Below are 14,189 nucleotides of genomic sequence, written 5' to 3' on the forward strand. Positions count from 1 at the left end.
CCAGTATCTTTCGTTTGATATCCATAAAGGGAGTAATTTTGGATAAAATTAGATTATATTGTATGATATTTAAGATTAAGAGTGTGTACCAAATATCATTGCGAAATTTAGTGAGTTTACAAAGTTAATTTGTGTTCGTGTACACACAATTTGATTGTGATTAGGTAATTACTCGTACTCAATCACAGCAAAACGACTGAAGGGATCGGGTTGAAATTTGGAACAAAGGTAGTTTGTGGTCTAAAATAAAACGGGTTAATTTTTGTCCCATGTGCTTGCAGGCGAATTCGCTGGCAGAAGATAGTTTGTACAATCCTTAATGAGTATACAGTGTCGAGCACGAGATATAATACAATATGTTACATAGACTCTATTACAAGCCTTTAATTGTAAATCACATAATATGGAGATAATAACTTGCTAGCTAGCTATTTTGATATTGACCCGGAATCCTGCACCCACGTCGCTGTTTTTACTTTCATTCATGATTGTTTAATCAATACTTTTACATAGGGTAGTAGATGTTGCGCTCCTGTTGTGAGCCCTTGCCTTTACAATCAGTACTTGCCTTTACCTTTACTTTGACTGCACAGTTGGTGCGGTGGCTGGGCAACCGGCTGCCGTGCAACATGTAGCGTGTTCGATTCCTGCTCGGAGCAACTCTTTGTGTGATCCACATTTTGTTGTTTCGGGTCTGGGTGGGATGTTTGTAAACGTGCATGTTTGTAAACGCACTCACAACACAGAGAAAATCCTAGAGTGAGGCAGTTAAAAAAAAAAAAAAAATTCGGCTTCGGTCACCTGGGACATGACTAGACCACCAGGACTTATTGAATTAAAGGAACGGCAAACTTGCAATAGTGCAATCTCTTTGAACATTTCGGTTAAAATGTATAGCATCATAGAAAACCGGCGTCAGTGCTTGCGTTATTTTTCGCCATGTCCCAAGGTTCAACCTTCCTCTCCCCTAAATCACCTGTAATCCTTTTGGAAATGCGCGTGTCCTTGACGCTTTACGGAAAGTTATGTTACAATAATCCTTCCTGGCCGTTTTCGGATGCGACGACCTTTTCCTCAATGTGGCGTTACATGGCAATAGGTTCTATGTGGCTAGAAAAAAATACTTTTGTTTATAAATATTCTCGTAGAGGGTGGATGCCTTTTTTATTTTGAGGGGGGAAAGGGTGGATGCCCAGCGCCATTAGCATAGTAAAATTGTCATTAAAGCATTAACTGCTGAAAGAAAACTGTTGAAGGCAAATCCTCCGCTAACTGCCGCTCTCAGAGACATTTAATGATTAATTAAACTATTTCTTAGTATCGATTTTGTATCGAAAACAATTGCTAAGTATTGGGTTAAGTAACCATTAAATGACTCTGAGTACGGCGGTAAGTGTCGGTCACCAATGTCCGACGTGGCGGTTAGAGTGTTAACTGCTGCTTATGATTCGGTTTTTTTAGTTCGGCACATTTCACATCCAAATTTGAAAGTCTCGAAACCGACCTGTTTTCTGCAATACCTTTACAATTACTCTCCTTGGTTAAATGGAAGAACTGATATGGACCTATATCCCTTCGTACATACGAAGGGATGGATACTACTTGCATCACATTAAATAATGTTCTTTAATCACATTCACGTACAATGTGATGCAAGTAGATAATACCGAAGTGGTTTCATCTTGCATGACTGGCAGATGCGATCTACGACGATAACTTGGTTATAACTAAAACATTCCTAATGCATGATTCATTGCCATGTTTGATTAAATACAGAAATAATATTCTCGACATACCTTTTTTCTGCATCGTCAATGAATGGCAGCAACTGTCGTATAGACTATGTAGTATAGACTACATACATAATAACAGTTGATTAATATAGTTATAGGATTTAATAAAACACTACTGTTGCCGGTGGCCGGAGGCTGTACTTGCTCAAGGTTAGAGTTACAGTGTTTGAGCGGGACTGGAGTCAGTTTGTAGTAAATTCATCATAAGTTAGCAATACTAGTGAGAAAATAATAGGGGAAGAATTTGCATATGATGGCTTCTCGTGATATGCAGTACACAAGTTTAATGTAGTTGTGGACAACTCGTGCAGGCTGTCCTGCTAACATGCTACACTGTACGATGCAATGAGTGCGACTTTGATTACATTATATTGTTCTCGCTCTTGTTATCTCAATAATATACTAAACAATTTTAGTTAAACCCTACCGAATGTCGTATTTAAATTGCATTTCAATTTATGTTGTAAGTCCCACGTAATAGGTGGTGAGCCTATTGCCATATACCGGGCACATTTCCAGACTCCGTGAAATTTTCGAAAAACTATCAAAATACTTCGCCCAACCCAGGAATCGAACCCGAGACCTCTTGCCCAGCAGTCGAACTTGCAACCACTCGGTCAACGAGGCGTATTTAAATTGGTACCAATATATCTAATTCTGAAATGTATTTTTTATATTATTTCATTAACTCAATACATACGTATAGAGCCTGAAGAAAACTGAACAATTACAATTTTGCTTTTATTTTACAACATTCTTTACTTACATATATGAATGAAAAATTGAAAATATTGATCAATTTACCAATACTAAGTGTGACTATTTAAGTTTGAGGTCTTAAAATGTCAAAACCGTAGATGATGCGAGCACGGCGCGGTCTTACTTAGAGGGCAACATAACTTACATTAGGAATAATATTATACGAATGTCAGTAGGAAACGACGATAGGGGCTAATTTACGGGAGACAAATTCCTTTAATTTCTTTTCTTGCGAGTGCTTGTTCCCCTGGTCCTATATACCCTGTATAGTAGTCGTATTCTCGATTATTTTGAGTATATTATTTAAAAAGTATAAATGATTGGCATGCTTATTCTTTAACTTCTCCCCCTTTGCTTCGCTCGAGTGTCAGTAATTTGTTCTGTTAGTACCCCTCTTGCATCGGAATGCTGCTATTGTCTAACCAACTAACCTTCCCCACGAATGTTCTTTTCATTTTTCAGACGATAACAAATTAATTATAACAAAAAGTAATTAGCAAGATCGATTCAGCACTCTTAGTATGAGTGTGTTGATGTAAAGCAAACTTGTACTAAGGGAACTGTTGTTTGTTCGTAACAATAATCAAAGAAATTATATCCAAATGGATATAATTTCTTTTTTTATATACAAAGATATACAAATATTATATACAAAGTCTTATATTGTATATAATCTTCGACTGAAAAGATTTTGTGTAATATCTAGAGTTGTAACCCTTATTAATATGAAGGTAATAACAACCTAAATAGGTTAAACATATACAGTTACTCAACCCCTTATATCCCGAAACTGGTCAGATATTTCCATCAAGCCCTTGTATCCCGATACTGGTCAGATGTTCTTTCTTTCCATCTCATCATCAGATGAATACATAATTATTAGTGAATACTTCGCTAATAATAATTTATTTCTGTTTTCAGATTTCCTGAGCCACGGGGCTAGTTTCAACAAAAAATACGGTTAGTAATACACGTTTAAATTCTCCAACTATTGATTGACTATTCATGTATGGATTGTTGATTCCACTCGGGCGCAGTGCTATGGTGATATCGTGCTGGGCTCTTGCTCTCTAGTGGGCAGGCGAGGGCATTTTATTCGTGCTGACCGTTTATTTTGAACCCACGATGTATCATCACTTTCGTATTGTGATGATGAGCTCATTACCATAGGTAGTGGGAACAGATAGTTCCTGAACTGAAACTCATTAGTTTAGCCAACTAAATCGCTCTGCTAGTCTTACAGTCGTACCCAGAGTCGTTAATTGTTTCTTATGTAGTCCGTAGCAATTGATTTTGAAACAAAATCGTTACTAAAGAATAGTTTAAGTAATATTTAATATAATAAGTAAATATTTAAATGTCACTCAGTACGGCAGTTAAACGGTACGTGTTAAAGGAATTCCATTTTGTTGTTTATGATACAAAAATGTTAATTCATAAAATAAAAGAAGGGATTTAAAATAATATCGACCACTAAGGCGTCATATTAGGGGATAATAGTTTGTATGAAAGTAAAAAATAAACAAAGAGATAAAGCTTCAAAGTGTTTGGCATAGTCAAATTCCACGCGAGCAAAGCCACGGGAAACTGCTAGTAATATGAATACAGTTAAACAGCGTCAGCCTCTATTTCGTAAAATATACCTGTTCCTTTGTTTTCCTTCGCTTAGGGAAAATTCCTTCCCTCAAATGTATTTACGTAAGAAAAAGAGCTCGTACTAAGTTAGGGTGTCGAAATAACTAAAAATATACAGATTATAAATACGTACTGCTTACCCAAACCAGTTGGTTAAACAATAGAGGGAAAAGTTGAAAACTGCCCTTAACCAAACCAAGGGCAGATTTCACATTGTTATATTTCGAAAAACGTTTCCATCACGTGAACTGTATTTGTAGGCGTCTGGCGACACTAATTGCGTTGTAGAACACGTTGGGTGGTTCTAGTGCCTCCTTAGGTGGTATGCAGACTACGAGTGCTTCTTGCGGCACTTGCTGGAGAATACTGGGGGCTTGCCATATACACAGCTGTACGTAGGAGTTAGGCCTAATGTCCGCGTAACCGCAAGCCAGCCGCATGCTTTCGTCAATTTGCGATTGTATGACGATTCTAGGCCACTTAGCAGTTGCTAATGAAAGCTGTGTGCACGTAGCGGCAACGTTGCATCTCTTTACATGCTGCATGCATTCGTCAAAAGACGTGTCGTGGAGAGAGTCTTGATTGTTTCTACGAAAGAGGCTAGCATTAGGCATTGATGAATACATTACGATTAGCTATTCTGCTAATCGTCATGTATTCGTCAATTGACGAAAGCGTGCATGTAATGTGTGGCTTCGTTGTCAATAGGCCTTAATCCAATTGTCATTGGATGATTTTCCCCGCTTAAAAAAAGGCTTTAATCCATTTGGAACCAGTGGTAAACAGAAACGAGTTGCCAGGAAAAATCAAGCCTTGTCTTTTTACAGAAATAGAGTGTCCCTCAGCCACGAAACCAAACAAACTTGCAAAGTTCGCAAATACTTACAATAAACAGAAAAGGAAAGTTATTTTTGTATATTTTTAAATAAAATACCCCTTTTAAACATATGCCTTTTGACATTTATAATTATCGATCCACAACGGCGAGTATCAAAATGATTTAATTTCCACTCATTACTTCAGAAAATGACAGATCTATCAGAAACTTACATTGAAGTATTTTCTTTTAAAATATTTATATGGTGTACACCCTATGTTTGTTTCTTTTGACTATTAAACTGAGTTATGTGCACACTAGATGGCATTACTTACGATAAAGTTCCACTTAAGATTAACAAATTATTGTAATGTCCAAATTCATTTGCAATCTTACTGGTTATAAAGTGAACAAATTCTTGCACGGTAGTACTACTACTGTAAAATAATGTTGAATAATACAAAAACGTGCTTAAAGAGAAAACTATTAATTTTTTGTATCATAATATAATTTTGTAACTTTACAAAATTTGCTTCTTAGAAGACAGAAAAATGGGAAATTTTGTATTTATCTAGTAACTTATTTATTTATACAACAACATTATAGACTTACAGTTAACAGCAAATCGTTATTTTATTATTTATTTATTTTACCTATTTATTTCATAGAATACCTCTAACCAAGTAACCCGTTAAATGATTAATCAAATAAAGTCGATATTTCAAGGACATATGTAATTGCTGGCTAATAAGTCAAAATCCTTAGACTAAATCATTATACATACCGTACACCTATATTTTTGAAACGTCTGTCATTGTTGCCCATCGGTGAAGCTAAGTGCCTGTTTCAAAGTCTGGATTCGAATGGAGAAGAACGTGAAAAAAGTGTTATCCTACAGCTACCCACTGAATAAGTCGAATTGCATGCATGCAGTTCTTCATGCAAGCCTAGTAAATAGAAAAAATAACGTGGTATTGACACAGGCATCCGAATATAAAACTCAATAAGTCATAAAGCAGGCCCATACGTATATATTTCTTCACTTGTTTAACTGGGGCTTAGGGGTTGTAGTGCTACGCGGCGTAGCGCTGGCTCCGGCGTAGCACCGGCCTGCTACGAGCTACGACACTGGCGCCATATCCTTCGCGCTTGTTCAGTACTTACTTGTAATTTTGGATTTTTACATTTCAGCCATTTATCTATATTCAGTTAGATAATTATACATCTATATGTAGCCTATGCTTCTTATAATCCTATTGAAATCTTTTCTTAAGCGGAATTATCATTCTTATCGAGTAGAAGGCCGAGAATTTATCGGAAATAAAATTGACAACGGATATCGGACAATAGTATTGTTCCTAAAATAGCTGTAGTGACTGAAAAGTGTATGCGGAGAGGTGTCGCTAGGTGGCCGCTGTGCACAACACGGATTAGTACCTACTTGAGGGGGCGACCACGTGACGGAGCCGACGGTCGGCAGGTGACATCAAGGAGCTACACTTTTCTATATAAACAAAACTAAAATGGCTACTGCACCTCCATTATATGCCTATTTCTTTCCAAAGTCTCATTACACTTTAAAGTATTAAATCAACATTTGTTTGTAAAGGTTGACTTGCACTTGAGTGACGACGCTACCTGTAAGCCTCGTACTCTGTCTGTGTAGATCCTTGGTCGCACCCGTGGCCTTGTGGATTGCCCTAGAGACTTATCTTAGTTTCCATGCTACTTTGTTAGTTAAATGCGAAATAATTACCATGTCCGTTTCTTGCCTAAAGTATAAATTAGTGATAAAACATCGTGAGGATCAAATCGACATTTCACCCGTTCTGTTGTTCGAGGAGATGATGATTGAGTAGATGATTGCATCCACTCGACCGCCGGCGCACCAATGTAGCTGCAATCTGGGACACGTTTTCTCAATTTGCTAGATTGATAGCGCATACTACAAGATTTGTGTAGGTAAAGGAGAGATCTCCCTTCATCTCAGGTTGTATCGGTCAGGTAGTACAAGAATTCTCATTACTTGTTGGTACAGCTGTTCATATTGAATTAGTTTTACGAGCGATTCATTACTACATGAAGATTGAGCTCGAGCTCTGGCGTGCATGCCTCATTCAATGAGTCTAACATACAGTATATATTGTTAACACGGATGTTGATTAACTGATTACTTATTTTCAAAGAAACTGGTTTTCATTACATTGCTAGACGACCTACGTTACATTGCTAGTGCACCAGTTTTGGTACGAGTAGCGGACGTGTGGATTTCGAGGCAGCCGGGTATAGCCATGACGTCCAGAGAGGGTGGCTCAACACCCTGGGGCGGGAGCGATAGGGACGCGGGGCGCGGGGGCGCGGCGGGCGCGGGTGTAGCACGTGCCTCCGAGCGTGCGGCGCGCACGTGGCGATGAGTGTGCGCGCCGCGCGCTCGCCGGCTCCTTCATCAATCCTGCCGCGAACAGCTTCAGGAACGGTCGTGTCCGCAGTTCCTCCGCAAGTTGAGTTAACGGTAGCGCGATTGCAGCAACGATTGAGTGTGTTAGAACGGAAAGGGGCAGCGCGCGATGCTGGCCCTCTCAACGTTTAGACAAACACGGATACATAGACATGGGGACTGATTCGGCCAGCGCCGGCGCCGGCGGCTGGTACTCCTTGCCGCAGAACAGTGAGCTCTGTTTTCTGGCGCCGCAGGCCCCCGCGCCGCTGGCCGCGCCGGCTCGTTGCTCGCAGCTGTTCACTGCACACCCAGCAGGTATGGCTCCCAGCCCAGCGCCACAGGTATTGGCCTGCGCTCGCCGCTCGGCGTGGACACGCGACTGCTGGCACACACACGCGCAGCGCTGGTCGCGCGCTGTGTGCGTGTGTCACCTACTCAGCGGTGTCGTTGTTGATATCAGGCGGCGCGGCGCCCCGCCGCACTTCACTCGTATTAGATTATTTACATGATTCGTGTTCCTGCTTCTCTTGTTTACAATTGTTCATGCGTACTCCTGATCGTATCTGGTCATCTTTATGGTGAATATCTCGGCACTCTGCTGCTTCCGTGTATCAATGAGCCTGTTTGATATCTCAAGTTCACACCTTACAGGAACCTGGGTGGACACTTTACACATTGTCCTCTATTTATTTTTTGCCTTATTTATTTATTTATTATATAACATGGTTAATCACATGGTACGTAGTTACTCGTACAATAAAACTTTAGTCAAACTCAAAACTTAAGTTATCTTACTTCGCATATGAGACCACCTTGATTAATGCTCATACCTTCTCCGTGCCAGAAGAGGTGTTAGATATCATCTAATTTACATAATTTTACAATGACCACGTGTCATGATAATCTAACAATTAAAAATCTGCGTAAGTCAGACTTTAGACGTTATTACATAGCTAGTTTACAGGTCGATCTAATAAACGCGTGTTTGTTTTGATCACAGAGTTTATTTGTTCAACTCCTACTTGACATTAGGTCGATCTGATATTTGGCACAAACTCTTAATCTTAATGATAATACAATATAATCAATATTTTATTCATCCATCCAACTACCTTCATTGTGGATATCAAAGGAACGGGCTTGGATTTCGTAGAAGCATACTATGCTTTAAAATAGTTTAACATATTATACTTAAATCTGTGTACCGAATTTACTAATCTGCATTCATATTTATTTAATAAATTGCAACATTATGAAAGAAAATCAAAATCTTTACTGTTTGGCCGGTACTCTGGTAACACGAAACACTTGGTAATTGTGAACTAACATTATAAACGACATTATATACATTTCAAATAATCAATCTTGGCCGTCGGTCAGTACCTACAACTCTTCTGAGCCTATTTACTGCATTTTATCATAATAGTTCTATGTTTATCTTGTGTCTATGTTGTTTATCTATCAATTATAATTTTGCGCAATTTATCGATTACATTCGATCAATTGTTTCCGAGCCGTTTGTAAATAAAGGTTTCTGTCCAGCCCTTGGCAGCTTATTTACTTATTTCAGCTGGTGCTTTGCCAAGGGTTAGTTTGTTTGGCCGTAATATCATCTATATGTTGTAAGAACAAGGTATTTACAAAAATTCGAGTGTGTTTAAAATTATTAGTAATTCTTCTTTCACTTCATATACATCACCCCTCACTTGTAAACTATGTATTTGTAAACTCAAATTCGTTGAATAGGGAAATGTGGTAAATAAAAGAACAACAATATGGAATAGCAGCGATCTTTTGCCTAACCCTTGCATCGTGCAGTCAGTACATAATGTACAGTATAACTAATAGGCCAGCATCAGCTGTAATCATATATAATTAGGTACACACATATGTAAACAGTGAACTCTTGCCTGGTATAGTTACATTCATTTAATTGAATCATTTAACGGTATGTCTAGAAACGTAGGTAAATGGTATATCAGAGGCTAGTACACACGCGTTAAGGTAGTGTTCCAACGTGTAGGTCTCCCAAGGGGGTTACAGAAAGCGCACGAGGTGCCGCTGATCAAACGCAGGTCTCCGGCCTCCTGGAGCGCGTGTCTGCCGGTGACAGTTCAAGACGCCTGTAACATAGACGGGTCTAAGAGAACGGGTGACCATGAGTCATTGTGGGCTCTTCGGGGATCCCCTATCTTTATAGCGTTTGTGGGTTATGATAAGTATGTTTAGTCTATACTAGCCGAGATAGGGATGCTCTTTTTATAGCATAGCTGGTTTTCTGGCGCAGGCGATTGTGCTGGTGTTATACCATGTGTATGTTAATAGGTGAAGAACATTAGTAGTTGTTAATTCCGGGTATTCTGTTGATCTATTAAACCAAAAAGTATCGAATTTGGTAGACTTAGCATCATCAGCACGGGCACATAGTTTCAGTAGATTGTTTTGGGCTCAGTTGTCAAATTCAAGATCCAAGATACGTAAACGTTAATTACGTTTATCAAATATGTATGTATTCTCGTATTTGATGTACAGTATATGACAAATCCTAGTTATGAAAATGCATTAAAATATTGTATGTACTTGAATAAATCACGTTATTATTTTACTCTGCAAGGGGTCGTGTCACTAAAATATAGTTAAAAACAGTGTTAAGGAAACGTCACTGTGGAGTACCTACCGTGACGTTTGTTTCACGTCGCGTGGTAGGCGCGCACGTGAGGAGTCATGTGTGTCGACACTACACGAGCGCGCGGCCGCCCGAGCTCGTGTCGGCACAGCCTGCGTCTCCACACACCAATTATATGCTCGACTTATGTTTTTTTATTATTCACAATTATTTCAAATGCACCATTCATAGAAAGTGGATGAATGCCAGCAGAATTAGAATCTTTCTGTACATCAGTTCTTGGTTCCAACTAACCTATTTAACCGTAAAACTTAAGCACGGTTATATGATTAAGGCTAGTGGAAATAATATAAAAATACTGTAAAAAACATAGACAAAAAATGTAGAAAATGTTATTTTGGTATACGTATCGTATGTTTATTCATATCCAAATAGTATGAAGCGGTTATTTCACTATTAAAAACAGACATTACAATTTTATTTATAAGTTTAGGTTATAATATTAGCGACCACTTTTTTCTGCGCATATTTTATTTTAATTTTTCTCACATAAAAACCTTCTTAAATAACAATAGTTAGAAGAGAAGTCCTAACTATTGTACTCCTAACAAAACAGAATTAGCGATCGGTTCAACTGTTCTCGAGATTTGCGCTTAGCAATTCAAATAGCGATTAATTTTTATATTATAGAAAATAGAATTAAGAATTAATTCTCTGGATTTGTTCCTCTCCTCAGGTGAAGGCCTACTCCATTATCTTCTATTTACGTCTGTTGTATCCAACCATTTGCCAAATCTCTTTCTTCAGTCTAGCAGCTTTCCATTTTCCTTTGGCCTTTTCTATATTCTCAGTCTGGTTGTACACCACCGTCTTTGTATAGTGATATTTGCCATGCTTATTGCCCTTACAGTTTTAGAGCTCTTGCCCATGGTGACTTGCACGTCATCATTTAATGACTGCTCCCGCCTTGGGTGAGGCGAGAGGGAGTGTCAGATTCTTACTGACTAAAAACCAGCTCGTTCCTACTCCTGCTTTTCGAGCTGGAGTCCCGGTGACCCGCTAGTTAGTGCGCAGCTCCGGTCGTCCGTAACTGTACTATAGCTACATCTGAGATGACCTTTAAATAGGAGTAATTTTAGTTTTTAACCTCTTGTATTAAAATATATTTTAAGGGTTTTCGTACCCAAAGGCTAAAAATGAGAACTCTAAGATTACAACAGTATGTCTGTCCGTCTATCTGTCACCGGGTTATCTCTCATGAACCGTAATGGCTAGGCAGTTAAAATTTAGAAAGATGATGTATTTTATTTGTATTATCGCCTACCTATAACAGTACATATTAAAAAAATATATAATTAATAATTCTCCCATAAAATCAAATTGATTTAATCACGTTTATTGCTATAACGAGTGATACGGAACCCTTTGTGCGCGAGCCTGATTCGCTCTTGAATGGTTTTTCAGAACAGGTTCTCTAATAGTTTCGTTGGTCGAGAGGTCACAAGTGCGACTGTCAAGCAAGAGGTCTCAGGTTCGTTTGCCGGGCCGGGAAAGGTATTACTGGATTTTTTACAGTTTTTCAATCATTTTTCAGTAGTGGCACGAAGTCTGGAAATGCACACAATATTATATGGCAATAGGCTCACCCTATTATTATGGGACTTAAAACGCAAACGGTGAAAAGTTGGTGTACATTCGTTGTATAATGTAGAGTGGCATTACGTGCCATAATGTGCATCCTCTGCCTTCCCCGTCGGGGATAAAAGGCGTTACGATACGAAGGTTTTCTAATACCACAAAAATAAATTAGGAGAAAGGGGACTTTATATCTAACTCCTCTTAAATTTTTGTTGTTTCACCTCTTGACTCTTGTTTGACATTTAGTATAATCTCACTATTCCATCTAATTAAAACGTTCGCAATATTACATTATTGTGAAGAAGTCTCAGGTTATAAATAAAATAAACAATCTCATAAATGTAATAAATATTTTGTTGTACGTATAAAAAAAACTTTGCCACTTTCAGATTTTCTTCTCTATCGTGGGTGCGTTTAAAAACATACAAGTTCACATGCACATAACACCCAGATATGAAACCACAATTTGTGGATCACACAAAGAGTTGCTCCGTGCAGGTATCGAACCTGATACCGTACACCCGCTGGCAGTCAGTTGCCCAGCCACTACGCCAACCGTGCAGTCAAATATATATATTAACTGTAAAATGACAAATTAACATATTTATATACATGACTTTAATTTGCAATTTGCTTTTGTGTAACTCGCAATCCTTGCTTTTTGTAAAAAAATCAGCCAATGTTCACTACATGCCTTTTACATACATTTTATTCAGGCCGTTCAGATGTCACATGTATTCTAAAACGTATGTCATTGAAAGCGCTTATCAATAGGCGCGCTTGACGCTTGCCATGTGAACACAGGCTTAGGGAGGGAGGCGCGGGCGGGGGCACGGGATTATTGGACGTACCGATCAATTCCCGAAATAGTGAGATTACTGTTATGAATATAATAAGTTATGTATATTTACTCGCATTCAGTTTTATTAAGTTGATTTTTAGGTTCATTAGTGATTCATATTATAGAAAGCTATGAATTATGCGAACGCTTTGATATAGAAATAGAAAACGCTAGGTCCAAAGATTTGTTAAATTCTTATTTTTTTTAGATTACTTGTTCTATTGGCTGTATGTGGTCTAATGTACTATAGACAGAGCAAAATACTGCTGTGCCTTGTCAAGTTAGTATTAGGATAGGCGTTTTGCAAGAGTTGATGACATGATACTAAACATTTGCTAATGAACTAGTTGGTTTATTATTTTTGTTTATCAAACTGGTTACCTTTTTTGTACCGTTATAATATTCGACTTGCATTATAACTTCTAGTATAAAAAAAAGAACGCCCACAAACTAGGATTTTCTCCTGTGTCGTGGGTGCGCTTACAAACATACAAGTTCACATACACATGACACCCAGACCCGAAACAACAATTTGTGGATCATACAAAGAGTTGTTCCGAGCGGGAATTGAACGCGCTACACGTTACGCGGCAGCCGGTTGCCCAGCCACCGCGCCAACTGTGCAGTGGACATCAATTTCTTTTTCCACTATTAAATTGATCAGATCTATGCGACAGCCTCCTAAACGTGGTGTGCCTATTTCTAGGGTTTCATTTGTTATCCCCTGAAGACCTGGGCTTCTGTGTTAGTTGTTTCAATTGTAAGTAAACTTCTGTAAGTACTTTATATACGTATTATACTACTATTGTTTCAGTATTGTTAGTTTGGGTTAAATCTTTAGTGATTTCGATATTTGTTTGGTCTTTGTGAAAGATAGTTGCTTAGCGTATAATGTATAATAGTATCTCGTATAGTGTCTTGCCTGGTGTTCCTTCTTTTGCATTGGTTTTCTAATCTTTCGTTAGCTTTTTTTTTTTCATTGGTTCTCCAGAATCTTTTTAAGTTTCTTTTGATTATGTTATCTTTAGTTTTCTTTTTCTCTAACTTTCTTAGTCCAAATTCAAATGTGAATGCATTTGGCTTCCACCAATCATATATTCATTGGTACACATAGCTTAACACTGGTGGAAACAGACTCAGTTAAGCTATATTTTTTATATAGAAAGATGAAAGTAGTTCCACAGCTTAGTTATTACATCTTCGTAGCATAGCTACATAGCACATATCTGTTGGATAAGCACCCTTACTGACGAAACATCACTTCCTTCCTAATCCAGTTTTGACCTGGAGACCCAGCAGTACAATACAAATTTCATCAATGTTTCTAAACAATATAATGAATCCGTGGAATAAATCTATTAAAGTGTTTTATCAGAAAGTTTGGCACAATGAATTGGGGCACCAAACACTGAGCGGAGGAGAGTGGTGAAAGCGCCTCGCGAGCGCGACACGTCGCCAGCGGCCGCTGTTTTCAGATATTGACAAGGTCGCGAGCGCGCTTTCAACATTGCGAAGACGTACAAGTTCGCTACAAAGGTCGCGTGTAAAGGGAGCGCACTAATCGGACACCCACACAACACACAAACTATTATTTCATTGTGTAAATAGGTTAGGGATGACCACCTCGGATGTCGGAAGGC

The 14,189-nt window shown here is 38.5% G+C and overlaps 1 protein-coding gene across 28 annotated transcripts in view; it reads left to right on the forward strand.

Annotated features, from left to right (window-relative positions):
• Positions 1 to 14,189, forward strand: part of LOC118268703 (hepatic leukemia factor) — a 101,186-nt gene that overhangs the window by 52,798 nt on the left and 34,199 nt on the right. For 18 of the 28 annotated variants that reach the window (XM_050704374.1, XM_050704375.1, XM_050704379.1 and 15 more), the window contains one exon: positions 3,474 to 3,512. The exons of 5 other annotated variants lie outside the window; for them this stretch is intronic. In XM_050704374.1, coding sequence (XP_050560331.1) covers positions 3,474 to 3,512 — 39 coding nt within the window. Of the gene's footprint in view, positions 1 to 3,473; positions 3,513 to 7,454; positions 7,760 to 14,189 lie in introns of those variants that run through there. 5 more of the 28 variants (XM_035583343.2, XM_050704383.1, XM_050704386.1 and 2 more) reach the window with 3 other exon arrangements.

The sequence above is a fragment of the Spodoptera frugiperda genome, chromosome 25 (genome assembly GCF_023101765.2).
Source record: "Spodoptera frugiperda isolate SF20-4 chromosome 25, AGI-APGP_CSIRO_Sfru_2.0, whole genome shotgun sequence".
NCBI lineage: Eukaryota > Metazoa > Arthropoda > Insecta > Lepidoptera > Noctuidae > Spodoptera > Spodoptera frugiperda.